Below are 16,830 nucleotides of genomic sequence, written 5' to 3'. Positions count from 1 at the left end.
TATTTGTTACATGATTTTGCACCTTTAAACCTTTCATTTTCAGACTAGGTTTACATAGTTGTCAGGATTGGAAAATGTAAAGAGAGATTAAGGCTGTGTTTTACTTATCACAAAATCATTTGGAGTCAAACAACTCTTTGTCTTCAAGATTTCAACTGGATTTTGTAGAACTAATTTCAGTCCAAATGGTTTCCATATAACTCTAGTCCCTCTCATCTGAACCAATGGAATGACCTATGATACTTCTTACCACACAGCTAATTTAGAAGCTTTTTCAAAATCCTCTCTCTTCCAGATAAAATAACTATTTAAATCTCACTTCTAGAAATGCTGTCATCCCTCCATTCCTGAATATGCCTTGACAAAAAGATGGCACCCAAAACCAATCTCACTTCTCTGTTTCATGAGTATGTTAATAAGACGCTGACATGCCAGCATCTTTCCTGTCTCTTAGTAACGAGTAGTATATCCTTGGAGATACAGGAGATACACTTGTCTTTTCTTCTGTATGTGGATTGTGTATTTCCACTGGGTGGGAGAGACATTTTGTCAGTTGTCAGGGGCATAGCTGTGACCCCTGGATTCTAGGGCAGAGCACACCCGGTCATAGCAAGAGTTGTGCTTCTTGGAGGGTGTGGTTTCGTTGGACTCGGACGAGTCGCTGACTGTGATGGGGCTGTCTCTTGCAAAGACCTCAGTGGACTCTCTCCACAAGCAATCCACAGATACTTTAAAACAGTAACTGTTAGACTTTGGTCTGGATGTCTGTGTTGCATTGTTGAAAATCTGCCTGCTATTGGAAGTGGCAATTTTGATTTTCAGTGCAGCGTCGACGCGGTCCACTACAGTGTATATTCCTATGCTCCCATCATCAAAGCCCACAATGATGTTCAGGTGCCTCTGAGAGAGTGCAAGGAAAGTTGGCATTTTGTAAAGGGAACAAGCACCGATATTTTTGCCATCAGCCAGTCTCATTACAATTAAGCTGGATATGGCACCATTTTCTTCCTCTTCTTCCCCATTTCGGAAGCAAATGTAGACCAGGTAGCGACCATCCCGAGACAGCCTCTGCCTCCAGATGACCCCGGAGGCGTGGACTACTCGTAATTTACCACTATGTAAATCGAGCACGTTGATATTTTCATCTCCCCTAGATATAATGCCTAACTTTCCATTGGGAGAAATTTCAAAGTCCTCCAGATTTTTCAAGAAGTTGTTTGGAAGCTGGACGCGGCGACAGATCACTTCATCTGTCAGACTCCAGATGTTCACAGTCTCCGCTGACGTGATGAACACGATGATGTCCGGACAGTCGGGGATCAGTTTAAAACTCACAATGGTGATTCCGTCCTCGCAGCAAAACTTCTTGGTGATACTTCCTGTCCAAAGGCTGACTGCCAACACTTTGCTTTTAGTCATTCCCACCACGAAGGTATTTGCGGAGGTAATAAAGGCGTTTTGCAAAGTGGTCAGAATGTTGCAGACCCTGTGGCCTGTGGCCAGTCTCCAAACCCTGGAGGCATTCTCCTCGCAGAGAGAGACCACAAACTGGTCATTGTGTGTGATCAGCAGCTGAGAGATTCTCTGCCCATTGATTCGGAAGAGGTTTTCCCCACTGCTGGTGTGCCAGACATACTGGCTGCTTTTGTCATCTGATGTCACCATTATGTCTCCGGCGGATGTTAACACACAGTGTTCCACTATGCCTTCATGCTTAAATACTGCTTCAATGAACCCACTGCTGAAGTTCCACTTATGAACACAATCAGAGCCGTCCAGGGAGTAAATGATTTCCCCTCTAGCAGGCAACACCAGGCTTTGGATGGGTTTCCCAGTCTTATCTATGTTGGACATAGCTGTGATTATATCTATATCCCAAATAGAAAGAACACCACTGGTTGATAAAGACAGTAGCATATTGTGGTGACTAGATTTCACCAACTTAACTATGGTACCTGAGATTTCCTGTAAGCTTGCCATGCATTGTCCCGTGTCTCGTCTCCAAAAAAACACAGCTGGAGTATTCTCCATGGTCGCGATGATACAGTCTCCATTTTTGGACAGCACAGCAGAGACGAAGCGTTCGTTATGCTTGGCTCTGAACTTTTCAGCTACCTTCCATACGCCGGTATGTAAGAGCTCAATGCTAAGAGCTTTACAGATCAGAATTGCACTTTGGTCCTCTGAAAGTTCAATGCTGACTACCTCGCTGTCTTCTCTTCTGCAGTCAAAGTCATCCGTCAGCTGGGGGTTGGAAATGTCCTCAGTATTCCAAACAGAAAGACTTCCCTCACTGTCCACCATCACCATCTCTTGAGCTGTCTCCAAGATAAGAAGAAACTTCACAAACCCACCTGAAAATTCAGATGTCACGGTACATAGCTTTTCTCCACTCCCTAAGTGAAATATGGTGGTCGTGTTCAGGTACTGCCCACAGAAAGCATACACCCCATCCAGCGAGCACTGGACACAGGTCACCTCATACCAGCAGTGGAACTGGTAAAGGGGCCATCCATAGAGCAGATCAATGACAGTGACATCCTTGCTGGCTTCGAGCCAGGCAAGGGCGTGGTTGACAGACAGTGTGAATCCGTTGATGTAGGTGGAGCCACTTCCATGCTTGGTCCCTTTGATTTCCACTTCAGACAGGAGACAAGAATTGACATTGTCATAAACCAACAAGGTGTTATTTGTTGTAGCCACCACAAGGTATTTTTCATCACTGGTGAGCTTCATGCCCAGGATGACAGACTGGGCCGTAGTGATTTGCCTGAGTAGCTGGCGAGTTTCTACATCCCATGTGCTGATGGAACCATTTTCTAGAGCTGTGAGGACGGTGCTGGGGTTGGAGGTGGGCAGAATCTCCGTGACGTGCAGGTGGCTGGATGACAAGGGAAGACGCTCGGGGCTGTAGGTCACATCCATGGATGAATGCAATGGCACGATGGAGCAATATTTGGGCCCATCTTTGTCACATTCTAAAAGAAGGTGTCTAAGTTTGGGTAGGGAGCTTACGACAGGAAGCAGTCTCTGCTGTAGCTCTGCTGAAAGGGAGCCAGGAAATGCAATGACCTTGGTCTTGATGCTGCGGAGGGTGCTGGCCAAGAACTTCAGCTCCTTCTCTTGGGAGTAGTTGTAAGCTAGTTCAATGTCTGAAAGCACTTTGTCAAACTGGCCAATTTTGATCATAGTGTAAAGCCAGCTGAAGTTCATGATGATGCCATAAAGCAGGTCATCAGTTTTCCCACATCTCGTCAGGTGGTACAGCAGCTCAGACATTTTCCGGTGGTTGACGAAAAAGATGTCAGGCTCCAGTGGATTGCACTGGAAAACCCAGGGCTGATCAGGGGCCTGCCTGTCAAAGGAAGCCTGTTCCATGAAGTGCTTTTCTTCCTCCAGCAGGCTTCTGCTATCCAAGTCAAGGCAGCCATTCAAATAGGGGTCTTCAAGGCAGAAAGCTTTCCTCCTGCCCCCTGACCAGACCCCCAGAAAATAGTCAGCCAAGATGGTGTGCATTTCACGAAGGCTGCTGTCATCCTGCAGATACAGTTTCTGGGCTATGAGTTGCAGGTGTCTGTTAGCCCAGACAAGGAGGGTGACGTTCTTCACGTGTCTTTCTATTAAATATCCACTGAGACCCTCCTTGAGCCTGGCGATGTACAGATAAGGTACTCTCAGGGGATTGCTGGGCCTGGTGTTCTCGTTGAGCTCGTTCATAACGCTGTTGTCCAGGGCTAACACGTCCTCCAGTTCCATTTCGCTCAAACCCATTTTGGCCATGGTGATGTAACCGAGAGCCCTGGAGATCAGTTTCTGGCCACATTTCTTCTCCAAGGACCAGAATAACTGCTCTATGCTTTCATGAACAGTGACACAGAGGGAGGATTCATCCACGTCTTTGTGGGATCTCCAATGTCTCACCTCCCTGAAGGTCAGGTTCACAAACATGGGCAGCGTGCACTTGGAGAACGCATTGTTTACGTAAATCTGCTGGCCGGATGTGACCTTCCTTTTGACCCGCAGCAGCTGGTGTTTGAGGACCTGGCTGCACATCTTCCTGTCCCGGGGAATCAGCTCGATGTAGTTGTCATCGTCATGGATAAGGCACCGAAGTTTCTGCAGGATCCCGTGTTTGTTGGGCAGTGTGGAGAGGACTATGCGCACGAAGCGTGGAAGGTGAGCTGGGAGCCACCAGAGCTTCCTGGCATCGTCGTTCTCTGAGAGCTGCTCCAGGGAGTCAAATATTATTACTAGAGGTCTCTGCAATGAAGACTCATTCAGAAGATTTATAAATAAGTCCCGGAGGTCATGGATCTTCTTAGGGTAGCTTTGAACCAGACACCGATAGTTAACCGCCAGTTGTTCACAAACACTCAGAAGGAGGGTCCTGAGATCGGTACTCATGTCTGTCATTCCTAGAAATCTCACCACGACTACTGGGTCAGATTCTGGTCCTGTGTCTTCATGTAGCCAGCCATAAGCCTAAAATACAGAAGTCGAGTTCAGGATGGTATTAGGTATCTACATGGTCATAGCTCACATTTCCTCTTGCTGGAGCTGAGACTTCTGGGAACATCTACCCTGCAAAAAAATAGCCTAGAACCACAAAATGGAAGGACTTTATGGGAAGGCCAATGCACTATCATGGAGCTCATGCATCAAATTCTACAGGGAGACCTCAGATAGTAAAAGAGTGCTAAATGGTATTATTTAATTCCAAGGCAACATTGAGCCTGAAAATTACAAAGCATTTCATAAATCTGTAAATCTGAATATCTCATGTGGTCAGGTTTTCATCACTACATCCCCATTTCCCAGCACATTTCTTGACATCTAGTAGGCACTTAGTGTTTATTTAATGACCAAATTAAGGATTTCCATATTGTATTAAATATTTTCATTAATTGAAAGCATATCATGCCATCTGTGCATGACCAAATTAATTAGAATGTAATAAAACTATTATGTGCTAAGATTATACTGAATAAAATACTTTATAATTCAGAGACATTTCTATGGTGCTAAAGGGTCATTGTTATATTTTTTTGGTCACACAATATCTGTATAATGTTGGTTAAAAGAGTTTTGTTAGATGCACTTTGTAACAGACAGTTGTGTGCACACGCCTGCAGTCATCTGTCTTCAAATTCTCTCTCTGAAGGGTAAGTGGGATACAGTGTCTTTTAATAGAAGAGGGAACTGAAGCCCAGGCTGGATAAATGACTTGCTCTGAGTTGAAAGGTCACCATAAGACAAAGTGGGAGTTAAAATCATACTAAACATATGTTTAGTATTTTTCTCTCCGGAAAGTCAAACATGGGAAAGGACATGATCAAAGTGTAAAAATACTACAAGGAGTGTACTTCCTTGAAGCTGGCTCCAAGGAGTTCAATCTTACCATCCTACAACTGTTCATTGGTGGTTGTTATGGTTTACATATGAGGTGTCCCTCAAAAGCTCTTGTGTGAGACAATGCAGGAAAGTATTAGGTTAACCTCATCAAGGAATTAATCCCCTGATAGGCATTGACTGGGTAGTAACTGTAGGCAGCTAGGGGGTGGCAGGATGAGGTGGGTCATGAGGCCTTTGGGTATACATTTTGGAAGGACACGAGGTCACGGGAGAGGCAAGCTGTTGTTGATGGCAGGCTAGTCATTCCCTAGGAGAGTGTCAAGTGGAATGCAGGGAAGGATAAGGTCTCTTGGGGAAACAGAAGCCTGGATTCTCATATTCAGTTGTGGGCAACTGATAAAATATCCAGAAGACAGAGTGTGGAAAGTCATTTTTCATCTTTGCACTATTAGCACACTGTCCTGTGAGGTTGGCTCATCTGTATAGTCATAGCAGCATACCCATGTTGCCTGCTTGTGCTAGAGCCTGTGGGGACACATCACACCACATTCCATTTAGTCCAATTCACAATATTTGTTCCTTCTACCACCTCTCCCTTTTCCTCCTCCACAAGAGGAGCCCTAGAGTGAACATGAAGTGGCACACACGAATTTCGGTTCTCATGCTGTCCTCATTTTGCTCACTTGGAATAATCCTAAATAATAATTCTTGACTATAAACATACAAACCTGGGTTCAAAGGCACACACAGGTATACACACAATTTATTTTGATGTAACATTTCCCTAAATATCAGTCCATTACCTCATCTGTGCTCAATGAATGATAGGGCCACGTGTGTGCATGCGTGTATGTTTGTATGTGTGTGCATGCATGTATATGATGTGTGTGTGTGTATATATATAAATACATATATATTAGATAGGGCCATATTTAAAACACATGAATAAAAGCCATCTAGGCTTGCCATGCCAAGAAATGGTACGTTAGCCTTCCTAAGGACTTTTCAAGGGTGAGTATTATGCCCCTGAGTTTCACCTGTGAGCTTACTGGAACCTAATTCCCACCTAGGGTGCAATGCAGCTGACCCTGCTCTTGTCCTCAGGATGACCAATTCAAGATTGTGTAGCATGTGACTGATTATGAGAATATTCATGAAGTGAAAGAAAGCTCTATTCTTGAGAGTCACCACAGAAGACAATGAGGAGATTCTCAATTAACACCAGAATGATGGAAACCATGATACTTGGATACCATGTTGAACAGGTTAAATGTGGAGCTAGTTTGGCCCAGTTTAGGCTGAGGAGGCAAGACAACAGCCATCACATTCCAAAGGTTCCAGACCCCAGCAGGACTGGGAAGGGAAGTTGTAAAGACCAGTTTTGCTACCATCAGTGGACTCTCCACCTCCAGCCTGAAAAAACACTGGAAGGGCTGAAAAGGAAGTTGGATGTGAGGGTGTGTGGGTCATGCCTCTCCCCACCCCCTCCTCAAAGGGGAGGTCAGAGGAATTCTCACTCTTCACTTCTAGCCCAGGGGAAAGGGCTTCAATGAATCCCTAAAGCTCGAGGGACACAGACAACTGGTATCTGATGACACCTGAAAAACATGAAGGTGGAGTGACAGGCTGGCTCGCTGCTCCCATGGATGGGGATGAGGCACCTGGAGCTGCTTCACTGCACTTGACCTGTAGGTCTAGAGATTCTCAGGGTTTCCCACGTACCTAATGTGAGCCACCAGCAAGAGACAGATGGGGAGGGTTTCTGCTTGTTTGCTTTGTTTTCCCAGGTCCTGCTGAAGGAGTTTGCAGGGCTATGGAGAAAATCTTAGCAGAAAGATGGTGGAAGTGTGTTGCTAGCAGTCTAGGAGCTGGGAAGGAGAGAGCTAGAGAGAAGATGCATTGCCCTGTAGGTGAGAGACGCTCTGTGGGGACAGGGTGGGAATTTCAGGAAAAGGAAGAACCTCTAAAAAAACATGAATTGACTTCTGAAGAGATGGGAGGGAGCTTTAAACACGTGTCAAGGACAGTGAGTTCAAAGCCCAGTTCCTAACTGTACTGGTCATGTAAGACCTTTGTAGTCACCTTACCTTTCTTATTATACCCACTATACTACAACCCATGGAGGTCATGAAGGTGGTTGGGGTTAGTAAAGGAGGAAAGAAGTGTTATGTAGACTAAGAAAACATGTCCCCATTCTTACTGTAGGTGTCTTGTTTATGGTAGGCCTCAGCAGAGGAGAGAAATGTAGACTAAAATCTTAATTATCTGCTTGGACTGGACATACTAATTCACTAAGCTGAGACTGATTTAGTGAACTGAAGCAACTAGAAAACTAGTCTTGGAGGGGTGAGGTGAGAGGAACTTCTGGAATCAGCCCTGGAATTCATTCAGATGGAGGATCTAGCTCCATAACATGTGTTCAATTAATGATTGAAAAAAAATTAAGTAGCTTTATGGTTATACCCCATGAGTCTTGCTCTCTCTTGTTACACCAGCAAGAAAAAAAAAGACAAGAAATGAATACTTAGGTATCCATTCCAAAAAAAATAATTATAATTCAGATAGTAAGCACAGTATATGGAAATGAATTTGATCAATTAGATTTTTTCCCCAAAGAATTTTTTTTTTTTATAAATACAGATGGGAAAGAGCAGACTTTTACCTTCTTTGCTACTTCAGCTAACAGGAGGGTTTTCCCAGTGCATGGTCCGCCATATATAATAAGAGGGTTGATGTGCCCAGTTTTGCTTGGAAGAATGTATTTATGCACAATGTTTAGAGATTCACACTTGTACTCATAGAAGGAGGCATATGTTTTACACAATGACGAATGCTGAAGGATTTCATCATAGAGTGTATCAGTTTCAGTGTCAAAATTCTGCTGTACTGTGGCCTGAATTATATCAATCATGTCCTCATAAAACTGTTTACCAAGTCCTTCTATGTAATGATTTTCTATTTCTTGGGAATAGCCCAGTTTCATGTCACAATGGGTAACAGATGTGTATACTCTCAGATTAGATGATGCAACAATAGTAGGAATAAATTCATCCCTGAGTTTTATCAGCTTCTCTTGGGCTTCTGGGTCACGAATAATCCTTGGTTCTGCTCCAGTTATATCCATGTATTTTCCCATCTCTGGGATTTTCACAAAGCGCTCAATGTTAGCAATTTTTCTAATGTAGCAAACACACTTCTTTAGGAATGCTGGAGTTTGCTTGCCGAGAGCAAAGTCAAACTCATCCTCGATAGCTGGAAGAAAATAAGAGAAGGAATTTATTGTCTAGGGTGAGAGAAGTGTGCCCACATTCCCCATATGAAGATTAGTTGCTGGTGGGAGCGAGGGCTAGTATAGTTTATAGTGGAGTATTTTGGAACCCAGGAGATTTCTAATAAAATTATTTAGTTTCCTCCACAATGTGAGGAAGAGGTTGAACATCAGCACAAGAAAGCAAGTTCACCAAGTTTATTGTTGATACTGCTTAGTTGCCCTCTCAGATATTAGCTGTTCTAAGACTGGAGAAACACCAGGGACCAGTGTGGTCCAGCTAACAAGGAGGCGGAGGCCGAGAGACACAGTGGGTTGACTTGTTCCTAGTTGGTGTGTCCTTTACATTGTAGCTTTACCATCCATTTTTTTTCTTTTTTGAGGTTTACTGTACTTCAGAGAGATACGTTCAAAGGTAAATACAGAGGCACATTAAAACAAAATCTAATCATGTCTGAAGACGGATTAATTGGAATTACCCATGTCACTGTTAAATTCTATTATACCATCAGAAAAGGCACCCACTTAGTATAGAACTTTATTTCATCTAAATTAAACAGTATATGGTTTACAAGACACATGGTTACACATAAGTAAGTACATGTTATAAATCATTTAAGCCTTCATAAAGACATTTAAAACTGAAATAAAAACATCATTGCTCAGGGAAGAATATTTTAAGAAAAGAAAAACCAGTGGAAGTGAATTTGAAAGGAAGCAGTATGTTATAGCTTAGATTTGGAATGTTCCTCAAGGGCTCATGTGTTGAAGGCTTGGTCTCCAATGCAGCAATGTTCAGAGTTGGGGATTTGGGCAAGTAATTGAATCATGAGGGTTCTGACTTTATCAGTGGATTAATCCATTGATGGATTCATAATCTGATGTAATTACAGAGATGTGGTGGGAGGACCCAGTTAAAGAGTATGGGTTGTTCAGGTGTGTCCTTGGGGACCATATCTTGTCACCTGCTCCTTTTTCTCTCTCTGCTTCCTGGTTCCAGGAGGTGAGCAGTTTTTCTCCACCACACCCTTACTGCCATGATGTTCTTCCTCACCACAGGCCCAGGGTCAATGGAGCCTAGTGATCTGAGACCATGAGCCAAAATAAATCTTTCTTCCTCTAAATTGATTTTCTCAGGTATTTTGTCACAGCAATGAAAAGCTTACATTATTTAAAAACTGGATGCCTGAAATCCTTCCTTCCTTCCTACTCCTTTCCTTTTCCCCTTCATCCAGTTGGGCTTTATTGAGTCCCTATGCTATGCCAGTATGCTGATATTTCCTTAGCATAAAGTGCTGAGATAAAATAGACAATACTAAAAGACTACATAGATTATCATAGACTAAATGTTTGTGTCTCCTTAAAATTTATATATTGTAGTCTAAATCTCAGATGCTATTTGAAGGTGGGGCCTTTGGTAAGTGGTAATATGATAGATGTGGATTCTTCATGAATGGGATTAATTTCCTTTTAAAGGAGGCCTCAGAAAGCTCCCTTATCCTTTCTGCCCCATAAGGAAGCAGTGAGAAGGTGTCATCTATGAACCACAAAGTGGGGCCTCACCATGCACCAACTATCATGGACTTCCAGCCTCCAAACTGTAAGAATAAAATTCTGTTGTTTATAAGTTGCACAGTTTATGGCATTCTGCTACAAGAGCCTGAATGGAGTTACAGTTCAGTGGAGGACAGCAGATACTAAACCTAGATACCCACAAATAAATGTATTATGATCATTTTTAGTTTTTCCTGTGACAGGGAAGAACTTTGAGCAATGATTGCAAACAGTAAGGGTTCTCACCTACTTGGAGAGGTCAGAGAAAGCTTCTCTATGGAGGAGACTATACTACTGGGGGATCTGATGGAAGTGTGGTGTGGGGAGGGCTCTGAATATGCTGCATCGATCTGTCCAGAAATTAAAAAAAAACTTTCAGTGCGCTGGCCACAGCTTCAGTGTTAAGCAAAACCCAGAACACATACACATATATGTTCTATACAGTAACTGTTAAGGAATGTGCATTTTTTAAAAAATGATGACTTTTAGTGAAACCCCTGTGATAATGTTCTTTCCATAACTATAGCAATCAGTCACAATTTATGATTCCAGTGAAAAGATATACCCATCTGTGTTCAGTAAGCTGTGCCATGAGCATCAGTATATTTTACAAAGCATTTTAATTAGCAAGCTACTTAAGGAAGTGAAAGGAGATTACATAACATAAGTCTACTCTTCTTTTTATGAAAGAGTAAGAACTTGTAATAAGGAAAACAAGGTAAAACATCACGGGCTACTATAGAAAGCAGCATTCAGCCCAGCTCTTTTCCAGCCATCTGCACACAGTGTTGGAGAGCAGACTGGATTAGCAGGTTGCTGCATTCTGAGATAGGAAGAGAAAGGAAGTGGTCCAACTGTGGCATCTATATATGATGCTTAGTAACTTAGTAACCAGAGTGTGCTGCCACCCTGACTCCCAGAAAAAAATTTAGCTGTAATTCAACTAATATTATCACATCTATGAAAAGAGTGTGTCAATCAGGAGATCTGGAGCATAAAAAGAGATGCAAATCAACCAAGATGGAAGGGCTCATCCAAGCTTGGCTTGGGGTAAAAAAGAGGCTGCACATAGAGCGCTTGGAATGGAAAGGACTTAGTAAATGAATGTGAATATAAATGAGTGACACGATGCACAATCAACTCTGTATAGAGTTATTTTTGGAGGCAAAGTGCATCATTCTGATTTAGGGAGAATTTTATTCATAATTCCTGCATAGTATGGAACTGGAACATCTCCCAAATGCTCATGTGTTAAATCCTTGTTCCTCAGAATAGTGCTATTGGGAGATGGTGAAACCTTTAACAGCTGAGGCCTAGTGGGAGATCTTAGGTCTTTGGGGACATGACCTAGGATTGTGGGTTGTGGGACTTGGTCTCTTCCTCATTCTCTTTTCATTACCTGCCGTGAAATGAATGGTTTTGCCACACACTGCCACCATGATGTGCTGCCTCACCACAGGCTCAAAAGCAGTGGAGGTGGTGGTGGTGGGGCAGTTGATCATGGATTGCAAGCTCCTGAACTGTAAGCTAAAATAAACCTTTTATTTTATTAAGTTGATTATCTTGGGTATTTGTTACAGTAAAAAGAAAGCCAAGTAATGCAATACATTTCTGTACAAATATTTTAAAACTTTCCCTCTCCTTAGTAGAATACTATATTTGTTTTCTGTCTTTGCACTGTCCTTAGTATACTATAATTATAATAAGTCACCCTACCCAATGAAGGTTACATTGGGAACAGATTCCCAGCCCTGGCAACTGTCATTCATGAGACATTATTCTCTTGACTATTTCCAAAGCCACTCAGTTTAGACATTTACAAAAGGGCAAAACTTTGGGGTCTAATTTACTTTTCATCTTTTCTTATCTAAATCGGTGAAATCAGAAATGTGAAAAATCATCATCATCAAACATAAATAATATTCCTTTATAGGTTTATTCTGTATTCTTATTTTTAAGATTTATGAAAATATTAAAGGAAATGTACTAGATCCATTTGAAAGAGCTGGAAATTCTCCAGTAATTTTGATTATGATTGAAGTTTGACATGACCTCAAAATGAGTTTAAAATGTAAAAGAAAGAAAATTATCATGACTGTGTCTACCTTTAGCAAATGTACCTGCAAGCAGAAAATAGTCCCCTTGCAGTAGTTCATATGAAACAACTTATCCATGTGGACAGAGTTCTTCAGAATGGAGAAAACGAGGAGAAGGTTTTTGCCAATTATAAACATGTGAACCATATGATTGTAAATTAGAGTATGCCTCCCTCACACTGGTGTCTTTTATATAAACAAATAAAAGTTTTGCTGGGCATCTTTTCTGATACAGCACATTTTCAAGAACAGGGCCATTTTGTCCTTGATAAAGGTGAAGAGCCAGAGATTAAAAAAATGGATCAAAAAGTCCCAAAGGAACAAGGATAAATGTTAACCTGTATATTCTAAAGATAGTACTTATTCCTGGCAATTTTAGTATTTTTTTTTTAAACCAGGCCAATTTTTTTGTTAGCATTTTTTTTCTGGAATTTGTCAAAATAATTCATAAATTTCAAAATGATGTGAAGTACACATATCTGGTGAGCATGGGTCGAGAGACTTTTAGATTTTTACAAATATTTTGCTACACCATGTAAAAAGCCCCTTTGAAAATGCATCTATTATTGCTTTTCTCTCAATAATTCCTTACTATCAGCTTTCAAAATAAATGCTATACTATATATATATCTGATTACTTGTACCCAGGAGTGTTTGTTCTCTGGAAACAATGACTGACATATTCCTTCAGATTTGTGTTCTCCTGTGCAGCTTTTAATAATGAAGCTTCCTTTCCTTGGCTGAGAAGAGATGACAGGTGGGGTCTTTACTCATTGGCTGGGGAGATTTTTATTTTAATATGAAATTAGAACTTGTTTCACACTCTCCCCTGGCTTCCCATTTCACCCAGAATAAAACTCAAAGTTCTGAGGACCTGAGATGACTTTCAGACTTCATGTCTCCCTCTCTGAACCTGATGACCTTGATCTTCTCCCTGGAATTTCTGAAGCACATTCCCGTCTCAGTGATCTTGAATTTCTAGGTGCCTCTGCCTGGCATTCTCTGCCTTAGTAGACATGGCACTGCTGGCTGAGTCCTTCTTCATTCAGCTCAAAGATCATCTCTATATTGCTCACCCTATCCACATGCAGACCCCATCATTATCCAGCAGCCACAATTTTATCCTATTCCTGTGCTTTATTTTATCGACATGACTTATCATTTCTGAAATGATCTTGTTCATTTATTTGATTATTGAACTATCTTCTATTTTCCTTGCTGAAAAATAAGTTTGAGGAGAATGAAGACCTTGCCTTCCTATTCACTGTTTTCTCCCCATTGCTTGGCACAAAGTAGGCCAATAGGCCCATAAAAATTTGCTGGGCAGCTGGATGAGTGAATGAATGAACAGCTCAACTGAGAAGCCATGGCAGAATTTGGCCTTTTATCTCCAGCCACCTCTGACCTCTTTAAAAATCACATTTTCTTGTAGAAGCCCTCAAATTAACTAAAGGCTTTTCTGTGAGTTAAACCAAAAGAACACTTGCCTCTCCAGGACATGGAAATGTTTAGAATAATTCAATTTGCTAGGCAGTAAATGAGATGAAATTTACAGAACCATAAAGGGAAGCAGCAACCACACCTCTTATTTATCTAAGCCTTAGTTTACTGGGAATGTGTGAAAATTACCTGAGAACAGGTACCTCTTAGCTTGACTGTGTTTCATTTTACCCTTTTCATGTAACAGTTTGACAGCAGCTTTAAATATCGTCTTGATCTCATCGGATATCTCTTGCCACGGCTTCTCATTTTCAGCATTAGCAGGAGGCTGCATCTATGAAAGTTAGAAGTAAGAAGCCAGTTTTAAAATTATCAAAGAAAAAGGAGTGTTTAAGCACAAGAGAGTTCCTATTAGATGGAGGTTGATGATGTGTTGATACTACGGTAGGCCTTCTATAGACAGTGTCTTATTTCATCCTTTCTCTGTGGCCCTGAATGTTAGAAATTATCTCCGTGTTTCATGTGAACTTTTCCAAATTACATAAAGGTGTAGCTCAGACAGTTTTTTGGTTGGACTTTGCTGTTACTTAGATGTGATTTTTGTGTGTAAAGTTTCAAGTGCTAGGAGCTTGGTCCCCAGCGTTGTAAGGGGGAGAAATCTTTAAGAGGCGGAGACTAGTAGAAAGTGGTTATTTCACTGCGAGGGGGGGGGGGTGTGAGTGGGGGGTGGAGGGGTGGGGAGAGGGGTTGCTATCCTTGGAAGGGATTAATGCAGTTCTCTTGGGGCCCCAGTTAGCTTCCAGGAAAAAGCAGGTTGTTGTAAAAAGAGCAAGCCTGGCCTCTGGGTCTTCCTGTCTCACTGTGTGCTCTCTTCTGGTGTGAGTCCCCACCAAGGTGATGTAACCAAGAGATCCCTCACCAGAGGCTGGAAACATGGGATTAGGGGGTTGCTCAAACTTGGACTGTCAGTCTCCTAAACTGAGCTAAACAAACTTCCTTTCTTTACACAGTATCCAGACTCAGGTAATTTTTTAATGGATGTATAAAAAGAAAATGGTCTCCTAGGTTTTCTTATTTTATCATGTTTTCCCTCTTGAGTTTTGATATAAATATCATAACAAAATCATCATTTTAATGTCCTCCAAAAGGGAGACAGTTAAAGGGGAGGTTATTATTTAATTGCCTTTTACTGTTTCCATCTCATTGGTTTGGATGATCTGCTAGGAAATAAAATCAGGAAATGTTTATATAGTTTTGAGGATAATCTTATTCATACCTCCATTTATTACAGAAATAACACATCGGGTTTTGGGACTAATTTACATTCTCCTAGAGTATTGCAGAAATAACTGAAGATGGAATGAAGCTAATTAAGTAGTAACAATGAGCAAATGGCCCAAACCACCATGTAAACAGCTTCTTGAGGTTTCACATTCTTTGCTATCTACATTTATTCCTAGTGCATTCTGAATGATTTTCTTCACCCTAATAGTCCTATCCAGAGAGGCAATATTCTTATAGATCACTTTGAAGAATGCATGTTTTGGGGGAAAAGAAAGATCAAGCATTCTGATATGATTACACATTGCACAGAGGAAATGTTTTGTGTTAAATTCTCAAGGACAAATATACAAGGTCCTGAAATGAAGACCAGCAGCTGAACCCTGGTTCTCCTCCTCTTGGAGCTGCTTGGGTGCTGACTGTATCAAGGCTGCTGTCTTCAGAAGAAGGATGGCTCTCTATGGCGTCTTTTCAGTATCTATAAACATCCTATGCAGTGGATAGGCCCATTCTTCCCCTTTATCTCCTTCATTCAGCTTCAATCAAGTTGGAAAGGAGACAAAAATAATGTATCCATAATACTCAGGCACTTATCAACCTTATCCCATGTTTCTGTATATGATATGAGAATATAAATTGATTGTTCAAATTGTTAAAGAAAATAATCAAATTAAAAGTTAAAAAATGAGACCATAAATAATGGCAGATTTTCAAAGGACCCACCCCCTTCCACAAAACAAAACAAAAATAAAGCCCCCCCCCACCTCTTACAAAATAACATAACTGTTGAACTTGAAAACTCAATGTGTGCACAAAGTGGACACAGCTGAAGAAAGAGTTGCTGAAGTGGAAAAAAAATCAGAACTAATCTGGAAAGCAAGAGAGAAAAAAACTGATAATGTGAAAGGGAATTAAGAGCCCGGAAGGATGAATTGAGATGATCTAGAGTACAACTAATTAAAGTAAAGAAGAGAAGGAATGGAGGAGAGACATTGTTTCATGAGATGATGGTTAAAAATGTTTGAGAGCTGATAGGACATATGAATTCACAGCTAAAAGCATGGCAAATAGAGAAAAATAAATAAATAGACACAGGTCTTAAGTTGAGTCAAATAAGAGTGCTTTCAGATAAACAAACGAGAGAGTTTATTGCTAAAGGAATTCCAAATGCATTAATGAAAATTTTAAAAGATATACTTTTGGAAAAAGGAAATAGCCCCAGAAGGAAGGAGATGCTAAAAGCAAAGGTGAGACAAAATTTGAAACTTTCTTAGATTTGGATTTAGTTTTTTTTTTTCCAAGATTATATTTTAAGGGGTTTCAATGTAGTAGTGTGATGTAGGTATACCTGGTGAAATGATTACCACTCTAGAGCTATCATATCCACCATCTCCTATGGTTACCAGTTCTTTCATCATGAGAACTCTTGAGATCTACTTCCGGCAAACTTCAAGCAGAGAATACATTATTATTAACTACACTGTGCTGAACAAGAGGTTTCTAGAAATCAGTCATCTTCTAACTGAAAGTCTGTACACTTTGACCAACTCTTCCCATTTTCCCATACTCTAGTCCCTTTTTATTCTGTTATCCTGAGTTGCATTTCTTTAGATTCCATATATAAATGAGGTTATACAGTGTTGGTCTTTTGTGCCTGGCTCATTTTGCTTAGCAAAATGTCCTCCATGTTTATCTGTGTTGTGAATAGCAGGATTTTTTCCTTTTTTTTTTTTTAAAGGTTGAATAGAATTCCTGTGTGTGTGTGTATCACTGATGTACCCATTGTTATGGTATAGACCTTGAATGTCTCCCCAAAGGCTAACTGTGTGTTAAAGGCTT

General features: G+C 41.1%; 1 protein-coding gene across 1 annotated transcript in view; it reads right to left on the bottom strand.

The window, feature by feature from the left end:
- Positions 1–549: 549 nt before the first annotated feature.
- NWD2 (NACHT and WD repeat domain containing 2) overlaps positions 550–16,830 on the bottom strand; it is a gene marked incomplete at its 3' end in the record, with an annotated part of 150,254 nt that continues 133,973 nt past the window's right edge. Inside the window, exons 5-7 of the mRNA XM_081304419.1 lie at positions 13,900–14,044; positions 8,015–8,604; positions 550–4,482 (exon numbers count right to left, since the gene is read on the bottom strand). Of these exons, the coding sequence (XP_081160545.1) occupies positions 550–4,482; positions 8,015–8,604; positions 13,900–14,044 (4,668 nt within the window). The remainder of the gene's footprint in view (positions 4,483–8,014; positions 8,605–13,899; positions 14,045–16,830) is intronic.

The sequence above is a fragment of the Spermophilus citellus genome (assembly GCF_964194105.1).
Source record: "Spermophilus citellus genome assembly, chromosome: 8".
NCBI classification, from domain to species: domain Eukaryota; kingdom Metazoa; phylum Chordata; class Mammalia; order Rodentia; family Sciuridae; genus Spermophilus; species Spermophilus citellus.
Note: the sequence above shows the minus strand (reverse complement) of the source record. Positions and strands in the feature narration are given on the sequence as shown.